Raw genomic sequence first — 14,885 nt, 5'->3', positions numbered from 1 at the left:
TGAGGTAATGTACTTACAGCTCCAGCTCCGCTATGCAGAAACATTTTATTGACTTACTACAAAGGAGAAGCAAACAAGTGCATGATTGTTCTTATTGTTTGATCAAATAATTTAGAGGAGTCATCGTCATATTTGCCTGATGGCACATTGTAGGAAACAAGTGTGAAATATTGTTTAAATCTTACCGGCTTCAGTGAAATAATTTTTTCCCTGTTGCCACTCTAATCGCATTGTGTTTGTTGTATGTTACATTCCATCTGTTCTACTTAGGTAGAGGAATTCTGAAATTTGACAATGGCGGTGTATCCAATTTTATGGGGTTGAAAGAATTTCAGTACAATTAGTACCTGACTTGTATTCAATTGAAGAATAAATGATTGATTTCCTGCAAATTAACTCTTTACCTGCTTACGCTTAAATTTTTTGTTATCAAAATGCGAATGCTATGTTTCCTAAACATGATAAATTAAGCAGCCAACAAGAACTTGCAAATTAAAAGGAAACCGTTAACATGTAAAGCAAAGGAATGACGACTTAAGACTCAACTTATAGAACAAACAAAGTTAGTTCATCATTGAAATTGAAGAAACACAAAATGTACTAATAGAAGAAATTAAAGCCGATCAAACTATGGTGACATGAACTGATCATCCATAAACGAATTATTCCAATAGTTGATGTCCAATAATGATTGGTCGACCACGTTCTCAAAGGTACTTGGATTGCAAGCTTCCTCTAAATAAGGAAACATTCCAGTCGTAGTCGGAAAAGGCTCTTGTTGGGTTTCAGCAAGCCAATATTCGTCTAACAAACTTGGATCCCAAGCTTTCTGTCCTACGGCTCCTTCTGCAGCAACTACAGAAGCTGCTGGCAGAGGCAGTTCTTGGGTTTCAGGAGTAAACTCCTCTAACATAATTGGATTCAAAGCTTGCTCTTCTACTGCTTCACCAGAAACGATCCCGGAAGCTTCTAGCACAGGCAATAATTCATCGACGGTGAGTGTTTCATCAAGGAGATCATGATCATAAACAACATCATCTGCATCTGTAAACTTTTTGATCTCTCTCACGGCCACGATCTCACTACTTAAACAAGAACTGCCTTGTGGTGCCTCCTCTTCAGCAAGATTAATCACATTGATATTTTGTGATGATGAACCCTTTGACACCACGTGATCATCTTCTTTTTTCATCTTTTTGTTTGTACTGCGCTGCTTCTTCGAATTCGGCAGTTGATCCTTTGATAATGATGAAGTCGAACACTTTCTTTTGTTAATTCTGGACCCTTCCTTCTTCCTCAACCGACAAAGTGCAACATTAAAATCGTAGCTAAAATTACTCTTGTTATTCCTAGGACCAGCAAAATGACTATATTCATCTAACAGCCACCTCTTGTGGTCCTCCGAACCTTCGTTCTCGTACCGAAATGTTCTTTTTAGTCCGATGTCGGTAGGCCTCCCATCAACTATCCCCTCAACCCGTACGGTGGCTGCTTTTCCAGTCCAAGTACCTCCACGTCCCATCTTGCGATCGATGTTGGTACCCTTAGGGTTTAGCCTCTTGAGCTCGGAGAAGAAATACAAGGCTGGTTGATCATCAGCAAGTTGAGTTCCTCCATAGGCTTCCCAAATCTCTGAGGGTTCTGATTTGTTGCCGAAGATGTTGCACATATGTATTAGGGTGTTGTACAGCGACATTAGCGGTATGTTCTCCAAAAAGTTGTAGAGAAAGTGGCCCACGAGCTCTTGATCGGTGGGTTTGAAGCGGAAGCCGAATGGCACAAGGGAATTATTCTCCATAGCTAAGGTAACACCAGAAGAGACTGAGTCAAGTGAATTAATGTTGTCTGTTTTCTTGTGGTTTCGATCGGACAAGAACCAGCGCAGTTTGTTTCTTCTCCCTGTAGTTGTTTTGGTTTGAGCAAGTGATCGTGAGATTTTTGAGTGGATTGTTACTTGGGTACTTATAGGTTCCGACGAGTACAGGGATATTGGTAAGTTAATCAGAGATTAGGGATTTAAAACTCCTGATGCTTGTAGGAATTACTGACAGGATTAGGGTTTTGGTAAGTTGCTTGGAGAGCAGGGAATAGAATCCTAAAGTTACTAGGATTTAGTGGATTAACCATAATTTTGACGGTACATGAGAGGTCTGAAAAATTAAAAGTTAAATTTTGCATAGGTAATTACGAGTCACTCTATTAGGTAATTAGTATAACTATACTACGAATCCCTAACTCAATTGGTAAGCCTTCATTGCTCAATCTTACACGTCAGATAGTGATAGTTTATGCTATGGTTTCGTTTTATTTTCCTTGTTAACTCCATAAAGTTTTAAAACGGAAATTGTATAAACTACGGAAATTTTTGAGAAACGAAGGGAATAAGCTTTGGAAAAATAATTTTTAACATTAATTTCTGACTTAACTATAAAAAATAGGGAAATAATATGCTTCCCTGAAGAGAAGAGGTTTATGTGACATTATCAAACAGTCAATAGCATATATAGTAGAAAATTAGGAATCTTCTGAAACATGAGGCTTGTGCAATGGTTAAAAATCTTAATTTATTCAAATTTGTTTATCTTCCACTTAATACATGCTCTATTTTTAGTACAAGAAGTAAAAGTAAAATAGCTCTAGCTGTTTGGAATAATATTCAACATCACTTCATGGATTGCCACTTCCTATATAGGATGACTGATAGGATTCTCTCAAGAATGGTAGAAGAACTTTAGAGAACACTGTGCTGAAGGCGATTCTAAATTAATTGTTGATTGTATTATGTGAAACAGTTTTTAAGGATCAAGGAGCGTCTTACAACTCACATCTTTGTTTTCTTAAAAAGAAAACCAGAGTACGCAATAAACCCTGGTTTGACATTGAGGTGCTTAAAGAAAAAGTAGGGATGAAAAAAAGCTAGAGTAAAATTTTTTTTGTTTGGTAACCCTGCTTATTTTCAAAGTCACTGTTATTTTAAGTTGAAAAGTTGCTGCTTCTCAAAACCAGAAGAGGCGGGTGAATACTAGAATTTAATGAAATTTTCACAATCTCAAAAATACCCTCCTCCGTTTCTCCTTCTTGCTGAGTTGAAGATCGAATTTTCATAGTTGATATTCTTATTTCACCGGATATGTAGAGGTGGGAGGGGCGATGAGATCCAAGAGGTCGGCGGAGGAATCGAGGCGGGTAACGGGGGCGGCGCACGTCTTAGGACAGGGGACAGTGAAGGAAGTCATTGGAGTGTGCGGTGAAGCAAAGCAAAAGCAGAGTGAGCTCTTTGTTTTGATTCCCGCAGAGATATGGGAATTGGGAATGGGGAAATGGGGAAATGGGGAAATGGGGAGGTGGGATCTGAAGGAGGAATGGGAATGGTGGGGGAGGGATATGTAGAGGAGGGAGGGGCGATGAGATCCAAGAGGTGGGTTTGTTTTGTTGTTTCGGGATTGAGAAATCTGAGAGAGGGGGGAAATGGGCAGAAGGGAAAGGACTGATTTTGTCCTGATTCTTGCCAGAGAGCTCAAGGATTTGAGTTCTTAGATTTTCTTATCCCCAGCACCCAAAACACGATTCCTGGAACCCAAACTTGGGGTTAAATTCGTAGGGGTGGAGATGATGATAATATGGTGGTGAGATGGTTTGAGATCGAAGGTTTGTGTGCAGGGTTGTCTCGGTGGAGGAGAGAGTGCAGAGAGAGAGAAAGAGCTGAGAGTTTTCGAGAGAGTTCGGGAGTGTAGAGGGAAATGAAGACACGGGGATAAGGGAAATGGGGTGTGGGCCCCACGGCCACACAAAATCCTCACATAAAAATAATAATATTAAATAAAATATCATAATAATAATATAGTATTATACCCTTTTTGGTCATTTCATTATACCCTTTTTGATCATTTCACATGGTCACAATTGTTTTACAAAAAAATTTACTAAACACTATCATACTGCTTTTTTTTTTCTTCCAAAAGCACTTTTACAAAAAAATTTACCAAACATTCTGCTACTTTATTTCACAGCTGCTTATTCTCACAGCACAGCAAAAACAGTTTTTTTTCAAAGTACAGTAATACCAAACCAGCCCTAAAAAGCTTAACCTAAAGTCCAACTCTAATGTCGTTGAAAACAATCTTATTATAATTTTGTTCCTATGTTTCGTATATGAAGTCTCATCCAAAGCATTAGATAAAGCTGATATTGAGATATTGGGCCCTTATGGTATCTCGTATGCATGTATAAAGAATTTTATTATATCATATGGGCATCATGTTTTTCGAAAACAGAAGAGGATTCTTTATTTAATATCATTGTTTGTATAGAACTGTGTGTGTAAGAATTAATGTTGTTAACCACTTTTAACTGCACAATCTCCTTTGCTACTAAACTTCCTCGTCTATACAAGATGGTGTTCGTTGCTTTAATGTACCATATTTTCTAACTCACTGTCCTATAAAACTCTCACAAACTGAAGTGAGCTGGAAAATCTCCAACATCCTTCGGCAAGGAAAGAGGCAGAACCCAGTCAGATGTGGGCTTAAAATAATAACAAGGGAAAAGCAGCCCATTTTCCCATTCCTGCAGGCCTTAAAATCAGAAACATAATCTCTTAAAATCTTAATTACTCTCCACGAAGTAGGGAGAAAAATCATTTTTTTTTTTTTTCTGAAAAAAAAAAAAAAAAAACCCTAAAATCCGATTTCTCTGGAACCCTAATTACCCAAATCTCCCAATTCATATTGTATCCCAACCTACCTTTCGTTGTTGTTGGCTCAGTAACCCCACACCGCCTTTTTTCTTTCAGACACTATTAAATCCGAAAGATGCAATCTTCAACCTCTCTCCTTTGATAAACCCCAGTTTATGGAGATAAAATCCCAATCGACTCCAACCCAACACCAAATCAATCAATTTATCCTAATCCGACCCGAACCCATTTCCAAAACCAAACTTTCCGACGACCCATCTCGCCGGCCGCCGCTTTCTCACTCCCCATGGCCACCGACGCCACCGCCAAGTTCCAAAACCCGGACTTTCACCCGGTTTCGAAGCCGCAGGATTACGTCCCAACCCCCACTGTCTCGCCCCACGACGGCCTACACTACTGGCAGTTCATGATCGCCGGTTCGATTGCCGGCATGGTCGAACATATGGCTATGTTCCCGGTCGACACCGTTAAAACCCATATGCAAGCTCTCGGGTCGTGCCCGATTAAGTCCGTCGGGGTCCGGCAGGCCCTCGGGTCAATTTTAAAGTCCGAGGGACCTGCCGCGCTATACCGCGGTATTGGAGCCATGGGCCTCGGCGCGGGACCGGCGCACGCCGTCTACTTCTCGATGTACGAGATGTGCAAGAAGTATTTCTCGGGCGGGAACCCGAACAACCCGGGCGCCCACGCAATTTCCGGCGTGTTTGCAACGGTGGCGAGCGACGCCGTTTTTACCCCGATGGATATGGTGAAGCAAAGGCTGCAGCTGGGGACTAATTTGCACAGCCCGTACAAGGGGGTGTGGGATTGTGTGCGGAAGGTGTTCAGGGAAGACGGGGTTAGGGCGTTTTACGCGTCGTACAGAACGACGGTGCTGATGAATGCGCCGTACACGGCGGTGCATTTCGCGACGTATGAGGCGGCAAAGAGGGCTTTGAATGAGATTTCGTCGGAGCATGCGGACGACGAGCGGTTGATTGTTCATGCCACTGCTGGTGCTGCCGCTGGGGGGTTGGCTTCGGTAGTTACTACGCCGCTTGATGTGGTGAAAACTCAATTACAGTGTCAGGTATGGTAATTGTTGGCCTTTCCATATTAAGATTCACTTGTTGGTTTGATTTACATACATTCGGATGCAATTGATAACCTTTTAGTTTCATTATACAATCAATCACTTTAATTCCCTGCTAGTTTCAAGCCCACGGTACTAGGCTTGGCGATAATTGATAGCCTGTAGTTACTAAGAAAATGTTGACACTGATTGCTTAGTCGTGTGATCTTTTCGATTCCCAGCATCTAATGGAGATGTTCCATAGCAATAAGGTGGTAGTTCTGTTTTGTAGGTTTTAGCAAAATTTGTCTACTGATGAAATCCTAGGTTATTGTTATGTGGACTGGATGTTTGTGCTTGCATAGTGTGTTTTTCTTTTTCTCATGTAAAGAGGTAATATGGGGCTGAGAGACCAAATAATCTTGTCAAAAGTCGATTGGTTAAAGCGCTCTCTTATGCTATTCAGTGATTGTATCCTTTTTTATGTATAGTCCTGTTTAAGCGGTCTCTTGAAAGTGGGATTCTGTGTCACAATCACGATTAGTTAGTCTGGTTGGACAACATACTATTAAGAATTGGAACGAATGACTGATACATCATAGGCCTTAGTTGTAATGGAATTATGGTAACTGATGATTCATATGCCTGTAGTTGTAATTGAATTACTATATCCGTTGATTCTTCCAATGATTCACATACCTTTAGTTGTGATGGTATTACTAGGCGTTGGATGATTTGATTGAAGGTTTAAATACTTGTATGAATGCAAACCTGTCTGAAGCTTTTCTGCTTTTCTTAACATGGATTTGTTGTACAGGGTATTTGCGGATGTGACAGATTTAAAAGTGGTTCAATAAGTGATGTTTTCAGAACAATAGTGAGAAAGGATGGATACAAAGGGCTGGTGAGGGGGTGGGCTCCGAGAATGCTTTTCCATGCCCCGGCTGCTGCCATCTGCTGGTCTACATATGAAGCCTCAAAAACCTTCTTCCAAGATCTCAATGGTAGTAGTAACAGCGGCACTGTAACCTGAAGAGACCTCTAAAGACAAACGAGATTTTTCCGTTGCATTAGCGATACATCTGTAGCCTGTATAATGGACAATCAGAGTTGCTTCACACAAAGGATGAGTAACAGGGTAAGAAAGTCGATCGGAATTTTTTTCATACCTGACTCCAGTCTAGTTAATGGGCAGTGGTAGTCCGGTGAGTTGGATTCATTGGTGTAGGTTAAATTAATTGTACTACAGCATTGTTATCTGTTTTAATAATTTTTTTCCCGGTCACAGATTTTGTTGGAATAAAAGTAGAAATCAAATGTTTTGTTCTTTCATTCCTCAGAGTGTGTTACATGAACGAAACCCTTTGGAGTCTTTTTCATCATTGGGTTTCTTGTTGTTGTATGAATCAATCAATCAGTCATAAAGTTTTGAATTATATTCGATCTCTCGAAAATAATTTTGGGGGCGTTTTGTTGATTTCTGCTTCATGTTAGAGCCATATCGGTCCTACTTTTCTTGACACTTTCTGTTCAAAAATTCAAGTGCTTCTCGGAAAAGCACTTTGAACACACTAAATAATCCATACTTGCCTTTACATCTTTTTGTCGGGCGTTATTAGAAGTGCTTTTAATTATTTGAAGCTACTAGCCATTCGAAAAACATTTCCAAACATTGACACAAAAGTTGTGCTTGCACAATTTGTGTATGCAAAAGTTTCACTTGCTGTAAGTTTCCGTGGATCTTTCACTGTTACAAGACCATAAAAAAACAGATGAAAATCGACGTGAAACCACGGCTACCCGGAAAAGGGAATGTTTGTATTTGAAGTTTCAATCTCTTGGAGGAGACCAAAATGCTTCATAAGCCTACAACGTGACCAACAATCAGAGTGATATCATCCGGCTTTCCACCTGCACAACAGAAAACTCAGGTCCGTCATGAAATCGAAGATTGAGGTCCTTATCGTCATGGTATAAACCGAGATAGGTCGTGCCTGTAAGCTTCATTCCGAGAATCTTCTTCCATAAAGGAGGCTCGAAACCCTGAAAGGTGTAACGGAGGAAGGGAATTAATACGTAATTATGTTTTGTCGAGAGAGAGTATTATGATTTCGAAGTTGGTTAAGTCGGATAGATTGTCTTACCCTTGATCTAGCCTCCATGGAGTAGGGAGAATCAAAGTTTGAATCCAATGAATGATTGTTTGCCAAATTAGCTAATGCCTTAGCTAGCATTAAGATCAGTTTCAGTTAGAACATAAAACTTACGCTAGCTCTAATCATATTTGCTTGAGTGCGGAAACACATACAAGCCTCAGCAACGTCTCTGTATCCGGCCACTCTCGAAACTATTTCACGGTCGAAAGCGTTGTCAAAAAGTCCGTCGGAGCCCATAACTACGGTATCTCCTTCCATCAGCTCAACATTGGAAACCTGCAAATGGAGAGATTACTCCACAGGCATACTCACCAAAAATCATCATATCACAAAAAAAAAATTATATTTAGGGCAAATCCAAGACGTTTTGGAAATCTGTTTATTCGTTTGTTGTAGGCTCTATGCAACTATGAAGTAGTGATTGTTTTCATACCAGCACTCGAAATTCGTAGATCCGTTATGTTTCAATGTAGGGAGCAGCTAGAGGAGATATAAAGCTCCCTAAGGTATTGGTGTATGTGTGTGTGGAGTTGATTCGAAGTAGAAATGTTGACAGTAATTGTGTACTGTTAGATCGGTGTAAATACCATCGCATCATGGTACGTTTGGCCAACGATCTCCTAACTAAGTTGCTATGGACAATCGAAATAGTGTTCTTGTGGAGATGTGGAAAAATTAATTTTACCTGCAATTCACATTTACATGTCATTTGAAGATAAAGCAGTCGAGAGTTGATCAGAACTTGTGCACAAGAAAAACATCCGGTGTTACCTTCACAAATAACCCTTAATCCGCAATCCCTGACATTAGTAATTTTCAGAGTCCCATTCCTCTCCAGCACGGCAATAATTCTACTTAGATAAAGGAAAGCTAAAGTAAGAATCTCTTGAACAAATGTGGCAAACTACAGCGAAGATTTCTTGATCGAAATGATGAACTTACACCGTAGCAGAACCTGTCAAGGAGTTACAACTGTATAAGCATGTGCCTTTCCTATCAGAATCTGAGGATTGTTGTTCACCTGCTATGCAGGACATGCATAGTGTTTCTTAGCAAACACGAAATTTGCACAAGCTCGAAAATCTACTTAACAAAGTGAAAGTGGTACTTTGGTTTTGAGAGAAACTACCTTCTCATCTCCCACAAGATTTGAGACGTTGGCCATCAATTCTTTGGGGAACAATGAAGGATCCACATCCTGTTCAGCGCAACTGCCAAGCCAAAAAAATGAGAAGATCAGAACTTCCGAAATCAACAGATGAATTATGTGTCCTTGGAGTTTCTTAAACCAAATTTCCCTGGATTTCTTGTTCTTTTTCGAATCGTAAAACGTCATAGGGTAGATAAGCAAGCCAACATAAGCTCCATACGCAGAAACACCATCAGCAATAGCAAGAACTCCCCCATTGTAGCTGCTCACAAAGAAAGCATCTTCCCCACCTTTTTCAACCTTTTTCAACACACAAAAAAATATAGAGTATCAAGTATAGTACACGCAGGTCTCGTTTAGCATCTAGGATTGAACTGAATTAGATAATTCAAGGTAGAAGATGGATTAGACGTCAAGAATCTTATCCCTTCCAATCCCCATAAATGGTAGAATTGCAAGGTGTAAGATCCTTCAATTAAAATCCCTAAAACCTCTTCAATTAAAATCCAAAGTGGAAAAGTACTTACCTTTTTCTTGGGATAATACATGTGTCCATCTTTTAGTTGCACGTCATTGTTCACTTTGTTGTAATTAACGTATTTTTGATCGTATAAATATTAGTTACTATCAAAATTATTAATTTATTTCATACATATACATGATTAAATGATACTAATCTGATTTTTTTTCTTCTGCAAATATAATGTTTAAATGTATATTAAGAAAACAATGATGCATGTTGTGATGTTTAGACAGTGAAATATACGTCATGAAAAAAAAAAAAATTTGTTGTCATAAACCAACAAAAGTATTTTGTAAAATGATAAATACATATTTTTTTAGCTTCTCACACAATTCTATTTTATTTTGGCCGCTGTTTTTATTTGATTTATTCAATTCCATAGGAAAAGACAAGGGAGTGTGTAATAGGCTAAAACGGGTGTGTGAGCATTACCCGAAAGCAATTTAGTGTCTTTTCCTCTAAAGTACCAACAAAGCACCAGTGGTCTAGTGGTAGAATAGTACCCTGCCACGGTACAGACCCGGGTTCGATTCCCGGCTGGTGCATACTTTTGTCCTTATTTATTCTTTATATATATATATATGTATATATGTATCGCTTCCAACTTCCGGTTCACACATATTCCGGTCTGTTTCCCCCAAAACGCTCTCTTCTCACATTTTTGGTTCTCTTCACCGCTGGAAGTTGGAACAACGACGATGAACGCCACAGCTCCGCCTGACGTCATCCAAGGTTTCGGATTTCCCACAAACTTCTCCTTTATTTTTTTTTCACTTGTTAATTTTCCCTACTCGTCGATTATTCTTTACAATTATTATTGGTATGTGCATTGTAATTTCAGTCACAGATTACCAGAACGGAAGCGATTCCGACACCAACATCGACGACGACGACGGCGATGCAGCCGGCGCCGAGTTCTACCAGCCAGTCTCCGCCGTCGACTCCGAAGACGACGAAGACCAGATCGGAAACGACGCCGTCCCGATCCACTCCCAGCTGCACTCCAACGGCGTCACTGTCAATCAGGTCGACGGAGGAATCTCGTCTCTCCAGCTAAACGACGGCGTCGGGCGCAATGATCGCTTGAACAGCAGCAGCGATGACGAAGCGGAAGCAGAAGAAGTGGAGGAGGAGGTCGCTTCCGACTCGGAGATAATTAGGGCTTTCAGAGAAGACGAGAATCGCAGAAACGCGCCGCTTACGGCGGAGAACGCGACGAGGGTCAGGGAGGCCATGCGTGGAATTTCCTTCGCCGGAGCTCCTCCGCATTGGGCTGGTCTGATCCCCGAGAACAACTGGATGGACCGCCTTCGCGGGCTCGGGCAATCTTCGTCCCGGAGGTGAAAATGTTTAATCTTTGTATCTCGTTTTCTCCGATTGGAGTGGATTGCAAATTTTCAAATCTGTTGGATTTGCGTGTAATCAGACTTATATGTAAAATGTAATTTCAATAACATTACCATCCAGCAATTCACATAATTCTGGGGCAATCTACTAAAAAACAAAAAAAAAAAAACCAATTCTTCCAGCTTATTATGCACTACTAATTTTGATTAGTTCTACAAAAATCTAAAACAGTAGTAAATTCCGGCTAAGTTTTGCCGTTGAAGCGGCTTCATCTGCCCCGTGCTCTCCATTTGCCGCCTACAGCCGCCAGGTGCCGCCGTTGGCAAACGTATTACATTGTAATCGGATACCCTTGGAGAAGAAGGTGCATTATGGCCTTTCTCAAGCAGCAATGTTCTCAATGTCTGCATTTCTCTCCATTCTCTTCACAATACCAGCTATAACCTGATACATGATCCGTACAACTTTAGAATCGAAGAAATTAAGCAACCTACGACGGAGATCAACTGAAGTTCTATTAGTGTTCTGTGTAGTGTTGTGCACCTTTCCGGGTCCCAATTCATAACTCTTCTTCAGCCCCTTGCCGAGGAGGGTCTTGACGGTTGTTTCCCATTGAACAGGAGAAGTCACCTGTGATTTTGAGTTTAGGTCTTGATCAGTATCTTGGTCGTGAGACGTGATGGGGAGGAGACTGTTCTAGCTAGCTTACCTGACGAGCCAATATCTTCTTAATTGTCTCAGGATCTGAATGTGGCTGTGCGTCAACGTTGGAGATAACTGGTATTCTTGGTGTCCTGATCTGTGTTTCTGCCAACTTAGCTTCCAATCTTGACACGGCTGGTTCCATAAAACTAGTGTGGAAAGCGCCAGCAACAGCTAGACGCACCTGAGCATAATGGAAAAGGGAAGAAGTGCGTTCGTCATCACTAGGTAATAGGAGAAGAATGAAATTGCATCGAAGTAGGAAATGAAGAATGGTACCGTCATTCGGGCCTTGAATGACTTTGCCTTGGCCTCTACTGCTTCTATTCCCTTCACACCACCAGATACAGCATAATTTCCCTACCGCAACAAAATCATGCCACGGTCAAAATTTTTATTAAAATCGACTAAGATGCAATCAACAAGTCAGCGTTGCTAAGTTGAAGTCCTTACGGTGCATAGATAATTTGCAATTTGAACTTTGTTAGCTTCATCAACTTCTTCATTGGCCGCATCACACAACTGTTGAACCTTGTCTGAGTCCAACCCGATGACACTGACCATGGCACTTTTGGCAGCATCGGCAGCTGCCTGAAGTAAATTGTACAATAGGGAGCATGTTAGTGTACGGAATTATGAACCTATTCCCTCGAGGAGTATGAATCGACACACAACCAAAAATTTACCTGCATGGCTTCTCCTCTCAGTTTGACCAGCTTGAGCCCATCCTCAAAGCTTACATATTGAATCAAGTCAACAAAAAAAATTAGTACAAGAAGGTGGCCAAGTACCACGACTACATTAACATTACTCTTCTTTCCTAAACCAAGCACTAGGTGAACAACGAAAGTGATGCTTCCTCTCCCTCATATTACAAACATGGAAAGGTGGCATAACAGTTAAATTCATGTATAAACTCTTTCATGCTCCTGCCATAACAGAAGTGAGATCACAAAAAGTTAACAAATTTTTCGTTTGGTATGCATCTGTGGATACAGTTGCAATTACAGCATATGTAGCTCAGTTTGACGACTCACCTGAACGACTCAGCAAATGCGAGAGCAGTATATTCTCCCAAACTCAGGCCACATGTGACATCAACTGAATCAATGATCAGCTGACCTCCTTCACGTGCACGTAGTAACTCAACAGCAGCTAGACTTGTGACGTAAATAGCCGGCTGCAAAGAATTAGCGGATACTTATCAACGACAATCAGAAGAAGAAAAAAAAACCTCATTCTCGAACATAGAACATAAATGTTGCATCCTGACCCCGAAAACCATTGACTATAACGTGCACATTCAAAACATACATGGCATAAAACAATCCTGTTTCAGTAGAACTAAACTACCTAACAAGTAACTCAGCACATACCTGGCTTATAACAGTTGAATCTAGCTTCTCTTTCGGTCCATTGATACAAACATCCAAAAGATCAAACCTGCACACAGCTTAGATATTAAATCACTCATGAAAACGACTTCTCGTTAACTGAAAGAAAGTAATTATATCTGATTCAGAGCTAAACTAAAACTAAAGAACAACTATAAAGTTACCCTAAAATATCGTTCGCTTTCTTGTATAACTCTGCAGCAGCAGGAACACTTTGAGCTTCCTTTCCCATTCCAACTGCTTGTGCACCCTGAGTTGCAAAAACAGTACAACATTAACAGAACGAAGCTCAACCCAAAATTCAAAGTCTCTATCTTTATCACCATAACATGATGAAATTCCAAACACATAGGGCTCGTTTGGGAGTGTCCTAAGCTCTTTTGTAAGAAGCGCTTTTATAAATAGCATGTATAAAAAGTTATCAAAAATCTAAGGGCTTACTAGAAGTACTTCTATGTCCCATAAGCGCTTTTGAGTTCTCCGCAAAACGGTGTCAAAAGCGCTTTTGTTTGTTTAGAAGAAGCAAAATTGAAGTATTCAATTACAACCCAAATTACAAACTTTTCATGTCAAACCAGCATTCAAATTTAGAATTCAATTCCTAAATCACAATGACTAAGTTTCATGGTGAATCAGAAGTCTCTATCCCTAGCACCATAGCATGATGACACCCCAAACAAACAAACACGCATGGTCTGTCCGGGGAGGAAGTACTTCTAGCAGAAACATATCAAAGTATATATTAAAACTCCAAGTACGCCTTGGAAAAGCCCTGCACTAAAAGGTATTATGATCCATAACCACTTTTGAACTTCTGAGTTGTGCAGAAGAAGTAAAATTGAACTATTCAGTTACTAACCCAAATTACAAATTATCCCTAACCACAAACTTTTCATATCAAATTAGCATTCAAATTTTGGATCCAATTCGTAAATTAGACTGGAAATTTGAGCAGTAAAGTAACGACATTGTTCACGTTAAAGAAATTAAATGGCGGCGGAGCAACGAACTCACTTGGCCAGGGAAGAGGAAAGCAGAGGAGGGCTTGTAGTCGGCGAACAAGGCGTCGCTTTGCAAAGTCTGTCCGACGGAGGCGGCCATGGAAACTCTAGATTGTCCGAAGTTTCGGACGCCGAGCTGGGCTCCGGCGCCAATCCGGATCCCCGAGAAGGATGAGGAGTTGAGAGAAATAGAGGACGGGAGGGCGATGGAGGCGGCCATGGTGGCGAGTGAGGTGCGAAGGATAAGAGGGTGGTGGAGGTTAAGCCCGAGGGAGGTGTGCATATAAGGAGGGGTAGGCGGATTGAGTGATATAGTGCGCAGAGGGTGTTGAGGTTAGCGGAGTTTACAAAGGTGGACGTTGGAGGTGGCCATCAAAATCAAGAAATACAGTCCAACTGCTTTTTAGTTTTTGTGTCTTGGTTTGGTCATCAGAAATTACTATAAATTTCATCTTTCATAATTAATTAATTAATTAATTATAAAATTCGAAAAAAATAAAATTGACATGAGTTTAGCTAAGTTGAATAGAGCATTGCGATCATTCTTGTGCATTCAATTTCAAATCTTTTTTATTTTTTTATTTTTTTGGTCAAAAAAAGGTCAAATCCTCCCTAAAATCAAGCTATTAGAATATTTATGATGTTCAAACAAATAACAATAGCGAGATGATTTAATGAGCTATCATAGTGTTGAAAAGTATCCACGTCAACAATATCGAGAAGGATTTTCAAGAGAATGCAAAGCCTCTTTTCTGTTTAGTTCATACTCTTTTGGATGACTGCTCATGTATCGCTAGAATTAAACTAATTGTTCTTTAGTGTTTCTTTTCTCTTTTTCTTCCGTGTTACCAAAAAAAAATTCAAT

The 14,885-nt window shown here is 40.4% G+C and overlaps 3 protein-coding genes, 1 non-coding gene and 1 pseudogene across 5 annotated transcripts; 3 read left to right on the top strand and 2 right to left on the bottom strand.

Annotated features, from left to right (window-relative positions):
- Positions 1 to 4,607: 4,607 nt before the first annotated feature.
- On the top strand, positions 4,608 to 7,183 carry LOC137716229 (uncharacterized). Its single transcript, XM_068455654.2, has 2 exons — positions 4,608 to 5,765; positions 6,565 to 7,183. Exons 1-2 carry the CDS (start codon positions 4,983 to 4,985, stop codon positions 6,778 to 6,780), a joined length of 999 nt encoding a protein of 332 aa, XP_068311755.2. The 5' UTR covers positions 4,608 to 4,982; the 3' UTR covers positions 6,781 to 7,183.
- A 236-nt stretch (positions 7,184 to 7,419) lies between these two features.
- On the bottom strand, positions 7,420 to 9,601 carry LOC137715672 (putative protein phosphatase 2C 26; annotated as a pseudogene). Its single transcript, XR_015960399.1, has 9 exons — positions 9,581 to 9,601; positions 9,274 to 9,380; positions 9,033 to 9,114; positions 8,846 to 8,924; positions 8,675 to 8,754; positions 8,491 to 8,588; positions 8,056 to 8,179; positions 7,892 to 7,974; positions 7,420 to 7,790 (listed from the first exon to the last, which is right to left on the bottom strand). The product of XR_015960399.1 is annotated as a putative protein phosphatase 2C 26 (transcript).
- Positions 9,602 to 10,050: 449 nt separating this feature from the next.
- TRNAG-GCC (transfer RNA glycine (anticodon GCC)) lies at positions 10,051 to 10,121 on the top strand. The gene has a single exon. It is a non-coding gene; the product is annotated as a tRNA-Gly (tRNA).
- Positions 10,122 to 10,161: 40 nt separating this feature from the next.
- LOC137715256 (uncharacterized) lies at positions 10,162 to 11,055 on the top strand. Its single transcript, XM_068454511.2, has 2 exons — positions 10,162 to 10,308; positions 10,418 to 11,055. Exons 1-2 carry the CDS (start codon positions 10,275 to 10,277, stop codon positions 10,918 to 10,920), a joined length of 537 nt encoding a protein of 178 aa, XP_068310612.2. The 5' UTR covers positions 10,162 to 10,274; the 3' UTR covers positions 10,921 to 11,055.
- Positions 10,988 to 14,534, bottom strand: LOC137715255 (uncharacterized). The gene is made up of 10 exons (XM_068454510.2): positions 14,034 to 14,534; positions 13,184 to 13,269; positions 13,002 to 13,068; positions 12,663 to 12,805; positions 12,312 to 12,360; positions 12,079 to 12,216; positions 11,905 to 11,985; positions 11,633 to 11,809; positions 11,467 to 11,553; positions 10,988 to 11,367 (listed from the first exon to the last, which is right to left on the bottom strand). The coding sequence occupies exons 1-10, from the start codon at positions 14,301 to 14,303 to the stop codon at positions 11,305 to 11,307; spliced, it is 1,161 nt and encodes a 386-aa protein (XP_068310611.2). The 5' UTR covers positions 14,304 to 14,534; the 3' UTR covers positions 10,988 to 11,304.
- Between the last annotated feature and the right edge of the window lie 351 nt (positions 14,535 to 14,885).

Source organism: Pyrus communis, chromosome 3 (genome assembly GCF_041283825.1).
Source record: "Pyrus communis isolate YQ-2024b chromosome 3, ASM4128382v1, whole genome shotgun sequence".
NCBI classification, from domain to species: domain Eukaryota; kingdom Viridiplantae; phylum Streptophyta; class Magnoliopsida; order Rosales; family Rosaceae; genus Pyrus; species Pyrus communis.
This window is presented reverse-complemented; position numbering and strand designations above follow the sequence as displayed.

Coding starts and splice junctions, on each gene's coding strand:
- LOC137715256 (XM_068454511.2), top strand. CDS start 10,275: ATGAACGCCACAGCTCCGCCTGACGTCATCCAAG. Junction 10,309..10,417: donor TCCGCCTGACGTCATCCAAG/GTTTCGGATTTC, acceptor TTGTAATTTCAG/TCACAGATTACCAGAACGGA.
- LOC137715255 (XM_068454510.2), bottom strand. CDS start 14,303: ATGCACACCTCCCTCGGGCTTAACCTCCACCACCCTCTTATCCTTCGC. Junction 13,270..14,033: donor CTTTCCTCTTCCCTGGCCAA/GTGAGTTCGTTG, acceptor TTTGCAACTCAG/GGTGCACAAGCAGTTGGAAT. Junction 13,069..13,183: donor AAAGCGAACGATATTTTAGG/GTAACTTTATAG, acceptor AGCTGTGTGCAG/GTTTGATCTTTTGGATGTTT.
- LOC137716229 (XM_068455654.2), top strand. CDS start 4,983: ATGGCCACCGACGCCACCGCCAAGTTCCAAAACCCGGACTTTCACCCG. Junction 5,766..6,564: donor AAACTCAATTACAGTGTCAG/GTATGGTAATTG, acceptor TTTGTTGTACAG/GGTATTTGCGGATGTGACAG.